This window comes from Lithobates pipiens, unplaced genomic scaffold (genome assembly GCF_037356315.1).
Source record: "Lithobates pipiens isolate NorthernLeopardFrog02 unplaced genomic scaffold, aLitPip1_a1.2 Scaffold_28, whole genome shotgun sequence".
NCBI classification, from domain to species: Eukaryota; Metazoa; Chordata; class Amphibia; order Anura; family Ranidae; genus Lithobates; species Lithobates pipiens.
Window position 1 is genome coordinate 71,999,045 of NW_027507789.1, and position 20,697 is coordinate 72,019,741.

General features: G+C 43.8%; 1 protein-coding gene across 2 annotated transcripts in view; it reads left to right on the forward strand.

Moving 5' to 3' along the window:
• Positions 1-20,697, forward strand: part of GPR179 (G protein-coupled receptor 179) — a 482,412-nt gene that overhangs the window by 324,425 nt on the left and 137,290 nt on the right. For both annotated transcript variants that reach the window (XM_077459402.1, XM_077459401.1), the window contains 3 exons: positions 2,097-2,165; positions 2,253-2,362; positions 3,379-3,617. In XM_077459402.1, the coding sequence (XP_077315528.1) occupies positions 2,097-2,165; positions 2,253-2,362; positions 3,379-3,617 (418 nt within the window). The remainder of the gene's footprint in view (positions 1-2,096; positions 2,166-2,252; positions 2,363-3,378; positions 3,618-20,697) is intronic.

Here is a 20,697-nt window from a genome sequence, read left to right on the forward strand (position 1 = left end):
ATTAATTATCAATAGTATAAATAAAAACAATAATTTTTTATAAAAACTGTTGCATACTGTATCTGAGAATAAGAGCAGAAAGAGGACAATAGGAAAAAATGAAACGGAAACCTGCATCTATTTGCGTAGGATAAAACCCCCAAAAATTTACAAAAATATCTATACTTATTATAAATATGTTTAACAATTGGACTATGGAGAATAGTATGATAAAAAAATCTAAGAAAAAAAAATAATAATAATTATATATATATATATATATATATATATATATATATATATATATATATATACTCTCTATTGTTTAATGGCATCCCAGACTTCATCCATAGGGCTTAATATTGAGTTGGCCCACCCTTTGCAGCTATAATTGCTTCAAATCTTCTGTTTGACCCCAAATCCCAATCCACCCCAAAGGAGACAGGCCAGTCAAGTTTCTCCACCCCAAACTTGCTCATCCATGTCTTTATGGACCTTGCAGAGCCAGCAGGAAGTAGATACTATTGAGGATCATCACTGAATAGATTGTGCCAGCTAGCCAACTGGCTTAGGGCTTGGTTCTTATGGAAGCAGTGACAGGAGTGTGTAGACTTTGTGGATAACAGGGTGCCAGCAATAGTTGTAGGGTTATGACATGGTTCTCCACTAAGGCTGTTGCTTCTTTATCCTGTTTATTTTTAGCCATAAGGTCTTCTGTTGGCTAAGTGCTATAATTGAAACCTTAGCTTTTTGTCAGCATCCTCACCCTTGTTCTTTTGGCTAGTAAGTTCCCAAACGTATGCTGCCATGGAGTCTGTCAGGAAAACAGAAATTGTCCTATAAAATACTTACTGTAATTTTCTTTTCCTAATGGATTCCATGGCAGCATAAGTCCCCTCCCAGTGTCATGAGTAGGCGAGTTACTGATTGTAGCCTCTGGCTCAGCCTCAAAATGTTTGGGAGTAGGATTCTATGGGGTAGGAGTGAGGGTGGAGCTACCCAAACATATACTGCCATGGAGTCTATAAGGAAAGGAAAAGTATGGTAAGTATTTTATAGGAAGTTTGCTGTTTTTAATGTATTTGCTGTGGGGGTCAGCACAAACCAAAAGGCTTCTGCCTTTTTCGAAGACACAAAGTTGTTACACTCAAAAACATGCCTTTGTCTTCTAGTAATTTTGTATATACCTTCAGACAAGTGATTAAAGGATTGTATGAACAGGATCCTTCTTAAATGTGTTTAGAGTACGGTTTATTAGACAATCTTACAAATTTATCTTCCACAATGGCCATATCAAGAAATATGATATACGAAACAGATATAGTAGAACTGAAATGGATGAAAAGAAAAACTGAAGCAATAAAATACATACTTTCTTCACATTTTTCAATGCTAATTTTCACAATCAGGAATATAAAATATTAAAATCGTATCTCTATATTTTCAGGAATAAGGGTATCCTCTATGTTAATAAAATTTTATTTTGTTCAAGAAGTCTTGCAATAGAGGGTGCAGCAGAGTTGCACATAGCAGTCCCTTTGACGGACAACGTATCATCAAATCAAAAGTTTTATGCAAACGATTTCCACTCCCTTAATGATAAATTCTGTGGTATTTTCCATAGGGGAGTTAGTTCAGAAAAGATGAACAGCTTGTACACAAGCCTTGAGGGATGGATGCAAGTTGGATTTTCTCTTACTTCCTTAAGGAATAGAGTACCTTCACTCCTCTCATTTTACTGCCTGAAATACCAACCCCCAGTAATCCTATTATGTGTGTTGTTTTTTTTTATTATGTTTTATTATTTAAGTAAAGATCAGGTCACAATTTAAGAACCATTCATGCAGAAATCTAAATAATGTCAAAGGGCTAATAATTGCTTTGTTACACGTAGTATTTACATAGTTACATGGTTTGCAATTTGAATAATAGCCAATTCCTTGATTACCTCAAGCGAGCCACTGCCAAGGGGAAATGGTGAGCGTAATGCTTTCCAAAGGTCTTTTCATTTTAATTTACTCACCATGATATCTAATCCTAATTTTATCAACAGCTGGATTGCCCACGATTGTCTGTTGTTGAATGGTAACACCTGCAACTTGTCTCTTCCTATTTAGAGGATCCGGGCCTCAGGTCTTATTCTCCTGGAGACAATCCTCTTCGGGTCACTGCTGCTCTACTTTCCAGTGAGTGAAATCAGAGGTATTTGTTTTCCCTTCTATAGTACAAATGTTGCACAATAGTGTTATAAGATATATTTTTATCTCTTTCAGGTATTCATTGTGTATTTTAAACCTGGTGTTTTTCGTTGTATTGCCCTTCGTTGGGTTAGAGTTCTTGGCTTCTGCATAGTATATGGAACCATTGTTCTTAAACTTTACAGGTGAGCAATGTTGAATGTACTGCTTTAAGTTATAATGTATTGAAGCGTTTGTTACCCCAACACTTCATATTCCTGATATGTGGCTGCTGTACCATGTACTTGTATGAGAAAGTGTTCTGTTTTCTTTGTATTGCTTCCTTTGTGTGAAATCCATGGTGTGCCGGCCAGTCCCTCTGCTTTCTGGTTAGAAACTGACCACACTATGCAGGAGAGCACAACATGGTCAGTTCTCTAGCTGTGCTATGAACTCTGTGTGATCTCCTCCAATGATCAGACTTGTCCTGACATGCCTCCCCTGCACAGCAATTCACTGTGAAGATCAGTGTGCTGCTGCCTCTCCTCCTCCTCCCAGCTCCTATGCAGCTGAGAACAGAGGGAATGTGATCACTTATAATAAAGGGAAAAGGGCATTTATAGTGTTATTTTTATATTTATACAAAAATGTTTTGTCTTTCATTCATATTTTAACCTGAATGGATTGTTTCATAAGGTGATAAAAAATTAAAATCACTTTAAGTTTCACAAAGATTAGTCCATTATCATAGGCTGTATGATGAGAAGTATCTAAAGAACTATTTGTGCTACTTACAATTACCAATCAAATGATCTATGTCATAGGTTAATGAATAAAAGAATGAATAAGAGAATCTAATGAGTTTATAAAGTATTGCCAAAAAACACAATGCTTTCTTAAAATATGTTTAGAAAAAAAAGTCTAAACTTAGTTTAGACTAGTTTACTTAGACTAGTTTACTAGAAGCAGTATTGTGACATTAAAATGTCCAAGACTTAGCACTTGACAGGATGCCCCTTCTAGGAATACAAGCAAGTTTTTAAAGTCAAGGCTTGATACATATCGTGTAGCAAAAAAGACCTTAACTGTTAAGTTTTTTAGGACCTTGAAAAATACTTATTTTAACTTTATTTAAATTTAGGGTAGGCCTTAAAAATGTCAGACTTTAAAATGTTGATAAATGAAAATGCTAAACACATAATTTTTACGTTTTTAATGACAGAGTCATGAAAATTTTCCTTTCGAGGACTGCTCAGCGAATTCCCTACATGACCAGTATGCGTCTAATACGCATGTTAGGCGTTATGGTGATGGTGTGTATTTGGTTCCTTGTGGGATGGACAGTGGGAACAATGGAAAATGTGCAAAGAGGAGTGCCTGTGGTTGCCCATTCACAAACGCAAGAAGGTCTTATGTTTTACATGTGTGATTATGATCGCTGGGATTATATGATGGCTTTGGGTAAGTTTAGCATGCTGTTAATTTTATTATATTTGGTCAAATCTTACCTCTGTCTTGCCCCGATCTGGCCACCGCTATATAAAACAGTTCACTTTCACCCTCACTGGACTTTCTTGCTCCTCTCACTACACAAAATTTCAGGCTCTGACTATTACAACCTTGGCAGACCGACAACAACAGAAACCTCAAGAGACATAGCTGAGCACTGGAGCGAGTGTGGTGTAAAACCAACTCCCAGCATGCATTCACCCAATATAAATCTGCCTTCTTAAAATACAATTCCTCCCTCCATGCTGCCAAATAAACCTACTTTGTCACCCTCAATAATACGCTGTCCTCCAGTCCTTGTTGTCTCTTCTCTACTTTTGTCTCTACTTTCTCCACCAGCATCTCCACCCAGTAACTTGCTGACTGCTCATGAGATTGCCAATCACTTCAAAAACAAGATTGGTGCAATTTGTGGGGACATCTCCACTGCACAGACATCTAACCCACTTAACATACCCTGTACAAATCCACTCTCAACACTCTCCTCTTTTTGACCTTGCTACTACCGAAGAGATCTCTAAAGTTTTCTCAGAAGTTTTCTCAAGTGTTCCCCCACATCTGCTACGGTGTCTCTCTTCTTCTCATGCTCCCTCACTCACATCTTCAATCTCTCCCTCTCTACTGGCACTTTCCCTCTAAAACATGCCCTGATCACCCCCAAACTTAAAAAGCCCTCACTGGATCCCACCAGCCTGAACAACTTAAGACCCATCTGCTTGCTCCCGTTTGCGTCTAAACTTTTAAAACTCTTAGGCTACAACCATCTTTTCTCCTACCTCACTGACAACAACCTTCTTGAGCCTTCAGTCTGGGTTTCGCTTGCTACACTCCACTAATAATTGCCCTACTGAAACTCACTAATGACCTTCTAACTACTAAAACCAATGGCCACTACGCCATACTCATACAACTTGATCTCTCCAAAGCCTTTGATACTGCTGACCATCCCCTCCTCCTCAAAAACTCCACTCTTTTGGCCTTCAAGACTCTGCTATCTCCTGGCTCACCTCCTACCTATTACAGCGCTCCTTCAGTGTGACCTATAACTCTGATTCCTCCTCTCCATTTGCTCTTTCTGTAGGGGTACCTCAAGGTTCTCTTGGAATGGATAAGAACTACAATCTAGTTCAAGGTTATCTGCTGCTGTATCTAATTAAAAAGTATAAATGTGCGTGCACATTAGAAGTAAACACTCTCTGAGACACGCTCAGCTCATTTACTTCTAACTTCTGATTTATTTATGGGTGGGGTTAATATTTTATACAGATAGATACGTTATTGCTATGTCAGTCTAATAGGTACATCTCATTGGTTAAAATACAAGAGAAATGGAGAAACTTGATGCTTGAAGTTTGGTTGAAGCTGGTTCTGTTATCTCATATGCATTCTTCTAACGGGTGGGATGTAGGGTTCAGACGCCATCTTTAGGTCCAAACAGAGAGCCAATCTGTATACTACATAATAAGTAAGGAGTTGCAGAGAAACATGTATATAGATAAGCAAATAGACGTTTTCTGATTATCATTATGTACATTACATTCCTTCACAGTCCCCCCTAAAATGGCTATTTTCTTCTGTCCCTCGTCTAAAGGTCCTACTCACCTGGCCCATTCTCCTCAGCAACCCTTTTAGGCGTCGATACAGCTGGAGAAGGGCAGTCAGTGCTATCTATCCCTATAACCCTATAGGATTGTGAGATTATGGACAGGGAGTGACTGTAGAGGAGTGAAGGGTTTGTCATCCTCCATCATAAGATGGTCCTCTTCTTCTTGGTGGAGAAATGTAGGTGTGCTGTTGTCTACAGCCTTGCTCATTAACTTCTTTACGAAAGGTAGAATACAGAGTACAATCAGGGCTAAAAGAACCAGGATTATTTGTACCGTTACCCCTATCTGGGCGAGCACTTTTTTCCATCCACTCATCCAGCTAAAATATTGATCCCATGGGTCTGTAATACCTGAGTTCTTCTTCAACTCCAGTGACAAATCTTCTAATTTCTTTATAGCTAGAGTTACTTTACCATTTGGGTCAGTATTATCAGGAATGTAGGTGCAACAGGTTCCCGTTCTTGTATCATTTTACAGACACCTCCTTTCTCAGCTAACACCATGTCTAAGGCCATCTGGTTCTGGAATGTCATGTAGGAAGTGGGGGCTAACTGGTCAGCAATTCCCTGGAGGGCATCTTTAGTGTAACTCACGAATCTTTGTTGGTTGTAGTATATGTAATTGATCCAATCTACATTCTTGTTAACAGTTATTATGGGGATCAAAGACTCAAAACCAGCTTTTACCTGATCCCTGGCTTTGAATTCATCAGGGACCCCCCTTGGAACTCTTATAGCATCTATGTACACATGAGGGTCAAAGCTTCTGGAGAGAGCTGCTCGCTTCCTCCTCTGACTGTGTGCTGGGTCAGTGTATGTATCAGGAGTATCTTCTACTAGGATATGGAGGGGCATAGTGACTTTTTCAAGGGCACATTCACCGATCCAGATTCCCTCTAACCTGGTCCTATGTTCCAACCCACTGTCCCTCCCAGGAACCATAATTCTGTCCCCAGTAACTGTCCGTAAAACACACATATATATCCTTACCATCTTACCATCAGGGATGTCACTGTACCAATGGCATTGTCATGAAAGAGTCAAACGGACAAGATACTATGTCACAGTAATCAAAGGTAAAGGTGGTCACATGTCTACCTGAAGAGTTATACCAAAATGTAATAATATTATAATTTTTTTGTGATGGCCACCTCCCCCCCCCCCCCAGACCAAACAGAAAAAGGATATGCAGCATGGTTGTCATGAAGTGGACGGAATCTTGTGTTCTTCCCGGCTAATTCCACTGGGGTGGCTGTGGTCAGCAAAACTTGGAATGGACCATCATATCTGGGTTCAAGAGAATGTTTTCTCAGGGATTTCGTTTCCAGCCCCCAATCTCCAGGCAGTAGTTGGTGTGTTCCTGTATCTAATTCAGGATCTGGAATGGAAGAAAACACCTGGACATGTATTTGGGTTAATTCTTGTGATAATGCGGTTACATAATTAGTCAACACATCAGATTGCAACTGTAAAGCCCCGTACACACTATCAGATTGTCTGCTGAGTTTTTCCTTCAGATTTACCAAAACCATGTAGTAGAAGGGCCTGCCTGATTGCATACAAATTGAAACTCCTAAGGTTTGACCTCATATTATATGGTTTTGATAAATCTGAAGGAAAAACTCAGCAGACAATCTGATAGTGTGTACGGGGCTTTACTGTTGTGGAAAGTAACAGCCAAGCCTGGGAGCTGAACCAAGCAATTTCATCAGGGGATAGGTCATGTTTCCCCCAGAGAGTGTGTCTGACACTGAACAGGGCAATGGGCAAACTCTCTGGCCAACTCACGTTAGTCTTTTAGTACCTTCCCGCTACTTTGAGGGTGGTAAGGGGTGTGCAGAGCCAACTGAACCCCCAGTGCTGCCCAAATCTCTTTTGTAAGGGTTGCTGTGAAGGCTGGGCCTTATCGCTCTCTATCGCTCTCTATCACCTCTGGGACCTCAAATTTACATACTATCTCACTCAGTAGATTCTTAGCTGTGGTCCTGGCAGTCATGTCCACCTCCACTAGGGCGTATTTGAATCTGCCACTCCTTTGGCATTTGGGAGTGATCAATTTGTATCCTCTGGAAGGGGTATAGGGCTTTTGCCAGGTGCTTCTTCTGTACATTCTGGGTTACATTTGTCGCAGATAGTGCATGATCTGCAGAAGTTGTTGGTCAATGGAGCAACTCCTGGTGCTACATAGTACTTGATAAGAGTTCATAAGAGTCTTTATCAAGTGGGCAGCTCCATTTGCCCATTGCACCAAGGCTGGGTACATACTCCTGGGTAGACAAGGCTTCTTGTTGCACTCAAATAGTCCATCTCTGAGAGTTCCTCCTCTCCTTTTTCCAGATTTCCTTCTCATCTAAACTTGCTGCTTCCTGTAATTCTTCCAGATAAACTCTGTCCACTGGGAGAGTCTGTAGGATAAGCACAGGGTGGTCTTCTTCTACCACCCTGCTGTCTACTTCCCGTGGACCGCTGGCTGTTTGGCAGCTGAATCGGCTAGATTGCCTCGAGCTTCCTTCGAGTTGAGTTTGTCGTGTGCTTTACTTTTAGAATAGTCACTTGGGTTGGAAGAAGCAGGGCGTCCATCAAGTCCTTGATGGCTGAGCTGTGTTTCACAGGTGTTCCTGCAGCTGTCTGGAACCCTCTGTCCTTCCAGATAACACCAAAATCATGGGCAACGCTAAAAGCATATCTTGAGTCCGAATATGAATGTTGGCTCCTTTTCCCTCTGCCAATTTACATGCTGTAGTAAGTGCTTGCAGCTCTGCCACCTGTACCGATATCACCGGTGGTAAGGTTTCAGTTTGGAGAACTGAGTTTTCAGTGGTGACCTGATGTATTTCCACTCACGGTGGGGAGATGCGTGGTTTCCAGCCGCATTAGTTTGATGCAGTCATGGGGTGACAATTTAAGACTCGACACCTCCTTCTTCCCCCCTCAAGAAGTGGAAGAAGGGTGGTAGGGTTCAGTGTGTGACAAAGTAATAGAGTAATGCCGTCCAGTAGGAGGGAACACAGGAGTCTCAAGTGTCTGGCAGTGGACAGATGTTTCGGCTGGATCTTGGTTGAGTTTGGGAGCAATGTCATGGGGAGCAAGCAGAATGAGGCAGTGTCCGAGGAACAAGTCCGAAGTTTTGTCAAACAAGGCTTGTGCAGCAAAGACCGCTCACAGACACGATGGGCCTCCTCTTGCTATCGCATCCAGCCGACAGGAATAATATCCTATGGGGCATAGACAGATGCCATGTAATTGGGTGAGTACACCTGCAGCATGTCCCAGACATTCATATACAAAGGGCTTGAACGTTTCGTCATAGTCTGGGAGCCCTAGCGCCAGAGATGGTATGCTTGAGGGCCTCAAAGTTGGATATTGCTTCAGGAGACATCTGGAAGGGGTCTGATTTCAGGGCATCATACAAAAGTTGCATCAGTATTGAGGCTTCTGGAATCCATGCTCTGCAATAGGAAATTAGTCCAAGGAAGGAATGAAGGGGCTTCTGGCCTTGCGGCAGTGGGATGTCGGAGATTGCTTTCACCCTGTCTTCAGTGAGGTGTCTTGTCCCATGGGGACAGATGTTGAGCACCACTGCAATTCTCTTCTTCCTAGAGAACAGAGGTGTGTTGCATGGAGATCAGGGTATCAGGGCTCCATATGACACAAGGGCCTTGACATGCTTCGAAATAGCTGCAGATTGGGCTAACTTTAGGGGGGGTTATTGTGGTTTCCGTGGCAATGATGTGCCCTCTTTGAACTTTACTGAAACTGGTGGCACCTTTAAGTGACACTTCCGGTCCTGTGGATCATAGGCACGCAGGGATTCTGTCAAGTACTTCCTGCAGTATTGAACTTGAAGTTATTGCTTCATGAAGTGTCATCAGGAGAGGCAGAGAATAGCTTTTTCTGATATCCTCTTTGAGCCCTGAGACAAAAGCAGTTGATAACGTGTGTGTGTGCCTTTCCATAGTGGGAGAAGCCCAGATCATCAAAGGCCTTTATGAGTCTAGCATGATACTTCTCCACAGACTCCCCTTTATCTTGGGTTGTGATAGTCTGATCTGCCAATTTCTCCTTTTTCCAGTCACAGAGTTGTGCACAGAACTCCACGCCTGAGGTGTAGGAAGTGGTACTTGTCAGGCAGACCTCATAGAAGGCCACCTGCATGACCGGCCAAAAGACATGTCCTACTTTAATTTGGCATAGTCTGACCAAGTCTCTTGTATCTGCACTATTCTGCAGTAGAAGGGCATTGGCTGTTTCTCTGGGTCAGGCAGACTTCTCACTAAGGTTGCTGCTTGTGATGGGGTAAAAGCGACATACATCAACGGTGCCCCTTCTGGTAACTGAGACTTGTGTTGGGGCAGGGAAGGGGCACTGTTCCTTACGGTGGTCAGCAAACGTTTGAGATCCTCTCGGAACTGTGAGTCCGGAGCCGGATTGAGGGTTAAATCAGGGGATGGCCTTGCTGCATGTTGTTGGTCTTCCCACTCGGACGCTTCTTTATCATTAACATATCCGACCTGTGAAGGTAGTGCTTCCGTATTGGGGAAGACAGGTGTATGGTAGGAACCATCCTGGTTTAAAACAGGAAGGACTGGGTATATGCTGTGGTTGGGCCTACCGGGTGTACCAAGATGGCCACCGGCAGGAAGTGCACTGGGCTGGGCAGAAAGTGAAGGCCTGGATGCACTAAGATGGCTGCCGGGAGGAGTTGTCACAGTGGGTTGTGCTTGGGCTGGAGTGGTGAGAAGGGAGTGGGTGTTAGGGTTGCCCCTCCCCTCCTCTGTTTCAGGTTTTTGCATAGCGCGGTGGTTCCAGAATATCATCAACTCTGTGATACAATTGTCAGCTTTCTTAACTTCCTCTATCCAATTTTCTTTATCACACAGGATTCCTCTCAGTTTCTTTAGCAACATAACACAACTTTGTTAACTATTTCGACATCTTCTCTCCTCTTCACAATATCACATGCTAGCATTCCCTTCTCTCTCTCTCTCTCTCTCTCTCTCTCTCTCTCAGCTGACGGCTTCAGAGGAGAATACAAACAACTAATGGGTTAATACTTCTCTGACTGCTGTCTTATCAAAGAATTCCTAGGGTGGGGGCTCGCAACCCTGCAAAGAAAAAAACCAACAGGCTCCTCTGTTCCATCTCTTTGAGGGTCTGCCCAAACCCCCGTTTCACTGGGTAATGTACGTTTAATCTCAAAACTAGCACATCAGGGGTGGTGGGGAGCAGTGGCTTATGGCCCAACTGATCCTTCAGGTAGCCGCCTTCTCTCACCTTCACCAATCCCCAACCCTCCTTGTGTATGGCAAACAGTAATCCACAAATACACTCAGGACAAGACATTACACCTGTCACTCCTTGAACTGCAAAGCTCCAGCAACTGAGATAGCCCTTAGGAGCTGCTCACCTGAGTTGCAAGACTGCCAAATTCCAGCAAGCCTTCATTCAGACTGCCAAATTCCAGCAGCTGAGAAAACCCTCAGAGGTCCTACACTGACAACCTCGAGTAACCCGTCTATAAACGTCTGCAGAATTCCATCCCACCACTAGAAGCAGACAACTAATCTAGGGGTGAGGATGGACACACACCTGCAGCTGCACTTTCAGTCTGCTGATTTGCAGTCCTTCAGAATGACAGACACTGAACAGATAATACAGTCAGCAGAAAACCATTGGCAGGTTCATTAAAACAACAATCTAAAGGAGCCAACGAGACAAAATCAACCGGCCCAATCAGAGAAGTCGTACAGTGGTAAGAATAAATATGCTTACCATACTGTTAGGGCTGCGTGCTTAACCCCCTTCTCTGATTTGGCCAGCTGTTCGGTCCTGGAATGCGGTCTCCCTTCGATTGAAGCCTGGAGCCCCACGTTGGGTGCCAATTGAAATGGATAAGGACTACAATCTAGTTCAAGGTTATCTGCTGCTGTTTCTAATTAAAAAGTATAAATGTGCATGCACATTAGAAGTAAACACTCTCTGAGACACGTTCAGCTCGGTTACTTCTAACTTCTGATTTATTTCTGGGCTTGAGAGGGGATATGATTTCAATGTACAAATACCGTACTGGTGACCCCAATAGTGATAAAACTCTTCCACGAAAGGGAATTTAAAAAGACATGTGGTCATTCACTAAAATTAGAAGAGAAGCGGTTTAACCTTAAACTGCGTGGATGGTTCTTTACTGTAAGAGCGGTAAGAATGTGGAATTAGAGAAAAGAGGGGTACTCCTACACTATCACTATAGATGAAGGTGAATACTGTATATATATATAGATAGAAGTGTAACTGCTGCAAGCACCGATAAGTTGACTCCAGGACCGAAAAATTATACAGTGCTAATGAATGGTGCTGCGCTGTTATGAATAGACTGCACAATATACATAAAATTATAAAAATTCAAACATACGATAGAAATCCAACTCGTATGCTGCGACGGATGTTGGCTCAAACTTGTTTTGCATAAACACGGTCGCACAAATTTTGGAAATTCTGATCGGCAAGAACGCGCTGACGTACAACATGTATGACGGCACTATAAAAAGGAAGTTCAATAACCAGTACGCCACCCTTTGGGCTCCTTCTGCTAATCTCATGTTAATAGAAGTTTGGTGAGAGATGATTCATGATTTTCAGCCTCGTGCTTTTCAGATTGTTACTGCTCATCAGTTTATGTTGTGGGTTCGTATCTGTTTTTCAGTATGTGTTGTCAGTTAGTTTCTGTCTTTTAGTGCGTTCTATTTAATAGCTCGAATCTGTTTTTCAGTACGTTATTGTCCGTTCGTTGCTAATTTTTAGATCATTCTTCTCAAGTTCTTTCTGATTTTCAGTGAATTCTGTTAATTCGCTCTGACCAGCCAACCGCTTTGTCGTCATCATGCAGGTACGTAATCATTGTAGAGGTCGTGCTGTGCAGGGGCTTGGTGTTGGGCTTCTTACTTTGACCCCAGCCCAGTCCATGAACAGGGGGAGGAGGAGTTCATGGACGAAGAATTGGTTTCCCCCAGTGTGACCAATTCTCTCACATGCCTTTGCTGCGGGAGATCCAGGAGAATAATCCTGATGATTTCAGGAATTATCTCTGGATGACAGGCCCCGTTTTTTACTGTCTGTTGGCTTTGCTGTCCCCTTATATTATGAAGCAGGACACCTGCATGCGGCATCATCACTCTCGAGCAGAGGATCGTTGTCACCTTCCGGTACTTGGGGATGGGGAGAAGTCTGCAGGACATCAAGTTCTCGACAGGCATCTCCCCCCAGGCTCTAGGAATCATTATTCCAGAGACCTGTTCTGCCATCATTCAGGTCCTGCAGAAGGACTAGATTAAGATAAGTTTTCTCCTTTAACATCACATTATATGTATTTAATGTTTGCTAATGTGTTGTATTTATTTCATCATTCCATAATTATCATGATTGTAATATGCTGCAAATGTCCTCTTTGTCATCATGCATGCTGGAAGCTTTTAATGCTCCTTTTTTGTCCTTCATGCATATTTGCCTTCACCCTGCCAAACCCATTCATACTATATGTACCTCTTTTGTTGTCATATTTATGGATGAATTTACCAAAGCATGTAGTGCAAGGGACTGCCTGAATACTTTCAATTGGTACTGTTTCAAGTTTTGTTCTCCTATTATCATGATAGGTAATTGCAGAATGTAAAAATATGCTTCAATTTGTACAGTGTGTATTCATATTTTTGTATTATGACACTTCTTACCTGTCCAGTGGGCTGCCAATAGTGTAAGTAAGGAGGGGCTGGCCAAAGCAATACACATTATTTATGGAAAAAAGAGGAAAAACCGCGCTTGTCGAGTAAAAAGATAATAAAAAAAAAAAGAAGAATTAAGCAGCAAACCCAAATGTTATACTACATTTGGCATAAAGGAAAAAAGAGTGGGTTGCGCTAAAAATAAAAAAATCTACTATAAGCATAATTACACCAGTGTAGAAAACTCCTTAATAGTTAAACCTGTGCAAAAGGAAATTGAGTCACGTAAAAGTAAATTATACTGTGTCAATAAAGATAACAGATATGAATCCTTATTGTTCGTGAAAACACCATAAATAATAATAAATTACTCTAATGCAGTGTGAACAATAAACGGGGGAATTTTTTCTCAAATAATCAATTGACTTAATATGTTAATAAAACATAATTATGAATAGATAAAAAAATTAATATATAAACAAAATTTGTGTTAAAATGTCCATAAAGTCTTTAGAAGAAAAATCTGTTTTCAACAGCTCCACGGTGATATAGTGATAGCAAACCATCCAAAATAAATGTGAACAGTGCACGACCTCCACCACAGATATTACTGCCGCTTACCAAAGATGTATGGTTCCTTATTACAGAGAACCATGCAGCGCAAGTGACTGATTCCCCCAGTCCAGGGTATTCGCAAGTGGATACAGGAGGATACAGGAACCCGTTACTTCTCCCAGCCTCCAGACATACTCCCTCTCATCGATTTTCATAAAAAATAAAACTCGCAATAGTATAAAACCCAAATGATTTAATCAAATAAAAAACAGATTGCGCACTTACAGAAATGTTGCTTAAACAAGTCACGTAACAGATTCGAGCCGGCCGGTCTCGATAAGTAGCGCCCAATACTTCCGCAAACAAACACGTGAGCTGATGGCGTCAGGACGTCGCTCCTCCTCCCTACGCGTTTCGTCACTATGGGACGTGGTCACTATATCACCGTGGAGCTGTTGAAAACACATTATTTATGCATTCAGCTCTCAATGAAGTGGAGAGGGTTAAAATAATGTAATAGTATGTGACAATAAATGACACCAAAAAAATTACCATAATAAATATAAAATCATATTCATGAATGAACATGTGATTAAATAAATATATAATACGTGATAACAATAATAAATCCTAAAATAAAAGGAATAAAGTAATTATATCAAAAGTCCAGTGAATGAAGTGAAAATGGTGACTTAATCAAATTCTTCTGTGCAAACAGAAACACCAGTGCTTGTGAACCTCCACCACACAACATATGCGCTTGCCAGAGGGTAATCGATACAGAGCCTGTAGTATTAAATCTGTGGCATCAAATCAACCTTTAGACATCCTTTGGAGATGGCAGGAATCAGCTGTGGTTAAAATGAGGGCAAGCCAAACAATCCAAACTCAAAGGGCATAACTCAAAGTCCATAAAACACAGTTTATTTTATAAGCAAAAATATTGCAGTTACATTTGTAGAAATGTTAAAAGCTCGTAAAGAAATGCCGGCTGGCTGGCAAACACCCGTCCTAGACAACGACGACATCAGCGCCAACCTCCCGACGTACGTTTTGTCAAAGAGTGACTTAGTCATGGGGAATGGGTGGCGCACTGAGTCATCGCCATAAATAGAGTCAGGAGTAACCAAGCCTTGTTTTAATCTAATCAGAGACACCTAAAACAATCAGGAACAACCAAGCCTCTTTTTGATTGAGACAGAGGCAACCAAACTCTTTATGATTTAAACATAACCAAGCCTCATTGTGAACCATGAGCGGCAAAACAGGATCATCAGATTCAAAGCTCAGACAGGTACAGGGATAAGCATAACTTAATTCCCAGTCGGAAGAAATAAAACTGAAAAAATATATTTCTTGATCATACATCACGGGACACAGGAGCTTCATTACATAGTGGGTTATATAGGCACCTCTGGTGATTGGACACTGGTTGACCCCAATTAAGGAGAATTCCTCCCCTATATAACCCCTCCCATCTGGGAGGCATCTCAGTTTTTTCGCCAGTGTCTATGGTGATGGTCACGTAAAACTTTAGCTCTATGAAGGTCCCTGCGAGGGCCTAAGGGCTACAATAAACCGGATCCATACCTCGGGCCGATATTTGACTCCCAAGATGGTATGGTACCCGGGCCTCGTCAACCGAAGAAGCGAGGTTTTGCCTGTAAGTCCTCTCCATTGGAAGACTGGGCTCTGGGAAAACCAGACTTGGTGTACTGTTTATACAGAGCGCACAAAAGTTTCTGGCAGAGCTTTCTACATGGCCCAGGTGGTAGGTTCTTCCGAGAAGGAACCCCAGATATACCTGAAGGTTGGCTAACAATACCCGCCGTGATGGGTGAAGGCTGGAATTTGTCTGGTTCAGCAATTCCTGCGGCGGGGACAGGTAAGGGAAGTTATCCTGTATATTTAATTATATGAATGGATTTCTTCATTGTGAGTAGTTGTATGTCTTACCTGGTTTTCACCACTAGAGGGAGTAAGAGCAGCCTGATGCATACTTACATGCCTTTTCAATACACATGCTCAAGTGAAAGCCTGATTCTCCAGCTAACTCACGTCTCCATTGCAGTCCCTGCCACAAATAAGGTAAAACACTTCAGGGGTCCCACGCAGCTCCGTTTTTGGGTTCTCCTTCCCCCCCTGGATTCCGCTGTCCTCGTGCATGCGCGCCGGGCGCGTGCACGAGCGCCGGGCGCGCTCCCGGCCTTATGGAGGAGGGGGGGAGTGTGGTTGCGAGCCGTGCACGTCAGTGTGCACGGCGCTGTACTGCGCAGGCGCCAGGCGGCAGTTTTAAAAGCCCAGAGCGTCAGGGGGCTGTAAATGGAGACACAGGAGCTGTGGGCAGTAAGCATCCGTGGGGATTGGATCCAGGCAAACCTAGACACCTACTCAGCATCAGGTTGTGCAATTTAAGCATATATATTATTGTGAGACTTTAAGCACAACAGTGATTGCACTTGTACTAGTAGCTCTGCTTTGTAGCCTAGTACTATGTCTCCTCGTAAGAGGGTCTCAGGGGGAGGTAAGAAGGGCACTGGTAAATCACCGCCTAGGTCCAGGGGTTCCAAAAGTGCCTGTAAATTACCATCCCCCCCTGCAAGACTGGAGCCAGCCTCTCAAGACGAGTCAGTGCCCCTGTCGGGTTTTGCAGCCTCTCCTAATGTCGCAGCCCCGGTTTATGTCACTGAGGACTCCCTTAGGGCTACATTGGAGGGTTTTGAAGGGAGAATCATGAATTTTATTTCTGCTTCCCTAAAAGATAGCAGGAAAAGGGGTAGATCCCTTCCCTCTGCTGATATCCCTCTCTCAGATGATTCTTCTGAAAATGAGGAGGGATCCCTATCTTTGGATAGGGATCATGAGCAGTTGGATGAGTCAGAGGAAGAGGAGATAGTCCCCTCCTCCCAGGCGCTCAGAAAACAGGTGCAGTATTATACTGAATTGGTGCGTACCACATTCAGAATGCCTGCTGCTGAAGTCGCTACGTCCTCTGTCTCTTCCCTGGGAGTCAGGAAAGCCCCACAGACTGCCTATTCCTTCCCAATTCATCCTTTAATGGAGAAATTGATGTATGAGGATTGGGGACATCCCGATAAACTGTTTGCTCCTCCTAAAAGGTTTTCTATGCATTATCCTGTGGAGGAAAGTTTCACCAAGAAGTGGGGGGTCCCATCTGTCGATGCGGCTGTTTCTTGTGTGAATAAGAACCTAACTTGTCCTTTGGATAATGCGCAGGTATTCAAGGATCCAACTGATAAAAAGCTGGAAACCTTATTAAAAGCCTCCTTTTCCATGGCTGGCACTGTGGTGCAACCTACAGTCGCAGCCGTGGGGTTGTGTCAGTTCCTCAAGGAACAGGTTAAACAGATGCTTGGGCTCCTTCCCAGTGAGGAAGTAGAAAATTATACAGAATTGCCTCACATTCTGTGTTTCATAATTGATGCGATTTTGGATTCCGTCCAACAAGCATCACGTTTGTCTCTCATGTTGGTTCACATGCGAAGGGCCCTATGGCTAAAGAATTGGGCAGCTGAGCTGTCATGCAAGAAGCATTTGACTGGGTTCCCGTTTAAAGGGGAGCGTTTGTTTGGAGAAGAACTAGATAAGTTTGTCCAAAATATTTCAGGAGGAAAATCTACTCTCCTTCCAGTCAAAAAGAGCAAGCGTCCTTCATTCAGGCGTGCTCTCTCTCCCGAAGCATCAAGCTCTAAACAGTGGCGACAGCCTTCTCAGTCCTCCTCTACCAGAAAGGCTCAAGGCCAAGCCCAGGGACAGAAAAAGACTTGGGGGCGAAAGCCTGCCAAGCAGAGCCCAAAAACTTCCTTGTGAAGGGGCGCCCCCGCTCGGCAGATGCAGTTGCAGGCGCCTGGCGGGAAGAGATCCAGGACAAGTGGGTGATCTCTTCAGTATCTCTGGGCTACAAGCTAGAGTTTCAGGAGATTCCACCTTCTCGTTTCCTAAGGTCAAGGATCCCCAGGGATCCAGTAAAGCAAAAACCGCTATTTCTGGCCTTAGATCAGTTACTATCCCAGGGTGTGATAGTAGAAGTGAACCTGAAAGATCAGGGTTCGGGGTTTTACTCAAATCTCTTCACCGTTCCAAAACCAAGTGGAGGTGTCAGACCTATCTTGGATCTGAAAGACCTGAACCGGTTTTTACACATCCGGTCCTTCCGAATGCAGTCAATCCGCACTGTGGTCTCCTCCCTGCAAGGAGGAGAATTCATGGCATCAATAGATATCAAGGATGCATATCTCCATGTGCCAATTTTTCCCGCACACCAAAAATTCCTAAGGTTCGCGGTAGAGCGGCGCCATTTTCAATTTGTGGCCTTGCCGTTCGGGCTTGCTACAGCCCCTCGAGTCTTCACAAAGATTCTAGACCCTCTCTTAGCAAACTTAAGAGCTCAGGGCATAGCCGTCATGGCTTATCTAGACGACTTGCTTCTCATGGAGAAAAATGCAGCGTTCCTAAGTCGCAGCGTCACCAAAACGCTAGAACACCTAGAACGCCTAGGTTGCATTATAAACCTAGAAAAGTCGTCCCTACAACCGACTACCAGGTTGGAATACCTAGGTATGATCATCGACACCGCTCAGGGCAGGGTGTTTCTTCCAAGGCTAAAAGCCTTGGCCATTGGGGATCTGGTGCGCCTGATTCTGGGCAGATCTTCCTCCATTCGGTTGTGCATGAGACTGTTAGGGAAGATAGTCGCCTCCTTCGAGGCCATCCCATTCGCCCAGTTCCATTCAAGGCCTTTACAAGGTTGCATCCTTGCAGCTTGGAACAGGAAGCCCCAATATCTGGATCTTCCTATGCGTCTATCCCCAGGGACATGCAAGAGTCTTGTCTGGTGGTTACAAACCAAGAATTTGCTGAAGGGCAAAACCTTTCTTCCTCTCTCATGGAAGATTATCAAAACAGATGCCAGCCTGACAGGCTGGGGAGCTGTATTGGAGGAAACATGCTCGCAGGGGAAATGGTCTGCGACCGAGAATCTACTGCCCATAAATATCTTAGAGATCCGGGCAGTTTACATGGCACTCATGGAGTGGTCTTACAGACTGCGAGGTTTCCCAGTTCGGGTTCAGTCCGACAATGCCACCGCAGTGGCTTATATCAATCACCAGGGCGGTACCAGAAGTCTGGTGGCCCAAAAAGAGGTGAATCGCATACTTGTCTGGGCAGAAAAGCATGTTCCGTGTCTTTCTGCAGTCTTCATCCCAGGAGTGGAGAATTGGCAGGCGGATTTTCTCAGCCGCCAGCAGTTGTGCCCAGGAGAATGGGCTCTGCACCCCGACGTGTTTCAGAACATATGTCACAAGTGGGGTACTCCAGACGTAGATCTGTTTGCTTCCAGGTTCAACAGGAAGCTGGACAAGTTTGTGTCAAGGACAAGAGATGCACTTGCTCAGGGGTCAGATGCTCTGACAGTTCCCTGGGATCAGTACAATCTGATCTATGCCTTCCCCCCGAGCCCGCTTCTGTCGCGGTTCCTGGGAAGGGTCAAGAGGGAGACAAAGTCGGTCCTTTTGGTGGCCTCGGCTTGGCCCAGGCGACCATGGTACGCAGAAATCATGAAGTTGGCAGTAGGCAGGCCATGGACCCTCCCTCTCCGGCCAGATATGCTCTCACAGGGTCCAATCCTTCTTTACGCAGTCTGAATTTGACGGTCTGGCTGCTGAGACCCACATTCTGAGAGACCGTGGCCTTTCGGGGCCAGTCCTTTCTACTCTGGTCAATGCCAGAAACCCGGCCTCCAGACTTGTTTATTACAAGATCTGGAGGACATATGTTTCCTGGTGTGAACTCAGGAAATGGCATCCTAGAAAGTATGTCATTAACAGAATCTTGGCCTTTCTCCAGTCAGGCCTGGAAATGAATTTGGCCATAAGCACTATCAAAGTGCAGATTTCGGCCCTGTCGGTATTTTTTCAAAAACCGCTTGCATCACATTCCCTAGTACGGGCTTTTATCCAGGGGGCTATGCGGATAAAACCGCCAGTTAAACCTCCGGTATGCCCATGGGATCTGAATTTGGTTCTCTCGGCCTTACAAGGGCAACCATTTGAACCTTTACACCTGGCTTCTTTAGCTCTCCTGACTAAAAAGCTGGTCTTCTTAGTAGCCATATCTACGGCTAGAAGAGTATCAGAGTTGGCAGCTCTTTCCAGTAAGGAGCCGTATTTAATTATCCATAAGGACCGGGTGGTCATGCGTCCCAACAGGTCCTTTCTGCCTAAGGTGGTTTCGGGTTTCCATTTGAATCAGGATGTAATCCTAGCATCCTTTTTTCCGGACCCTCAATCCACAGAAGAAGAATCTTTACACACTTTAATGTGGTTAGAGCAATCAGTATTTATCTTCAAGCAACTACTCAGATAAGAAAAACTGATTGTTTATTTATTCTGCCGGAAGGCCCTAGAAAGGGCCAGGCGACGTCAAAATCCACTCTCTCAAGATGGATCAGGCAAGTTATCTCTCAGGCCTATGGTTTAAAGGGGAAGATTCCTCCTTTTCGGGTGAAAGCGCACTCTACTAGGGCTGTTAGTGCTTCTTGGGCAGTGCATCACCAGGCCTCCCTGGCTCAGATCTGTAAGGCTGCGACTTGGTCATCAGTCCACACATTCACCAGATTCTATCAGGTGCATGTCAGAGGGCAAGAGGATATCGCCTTCGGGCGCAGTGTACTGCAGGCTGCAGTTTAGGTCCTCTGGTCCCTGGCGGCCTATATTTATGATCTGTGTCTCCCTCCCCTCAATCTGAGCATTGCTATGGGACATCCCACTATGTAATGAAGCTCCTGTGTCCCGTGATGTATGATCAAGAAAATGGGATTTTTATATACAGCTTACCTGTAAAATCCTTTTCTTGAGAGTACATCACGGGACACAGGGCTCCCGCCCCTCTTGGGTTTTACGTGGTTTCTTATTGCTTTGCTACAAAACTGAGGTACCTCCCAGATGGGAGGGGTTATATAGGGGAGGAATTCTCCTTAATTGGGGTCAACCAGTGTCCAATCACCAGAGGTGCCTATATAACCCACTATGTAATGAAGCTCCTGTGTCCCGTGATGTACTCTCAAGAAAAGGATTTTACAGGTAAGCTGTATATAAAAATCCATTTTCTTGATCATACATCACGGGACACAGGA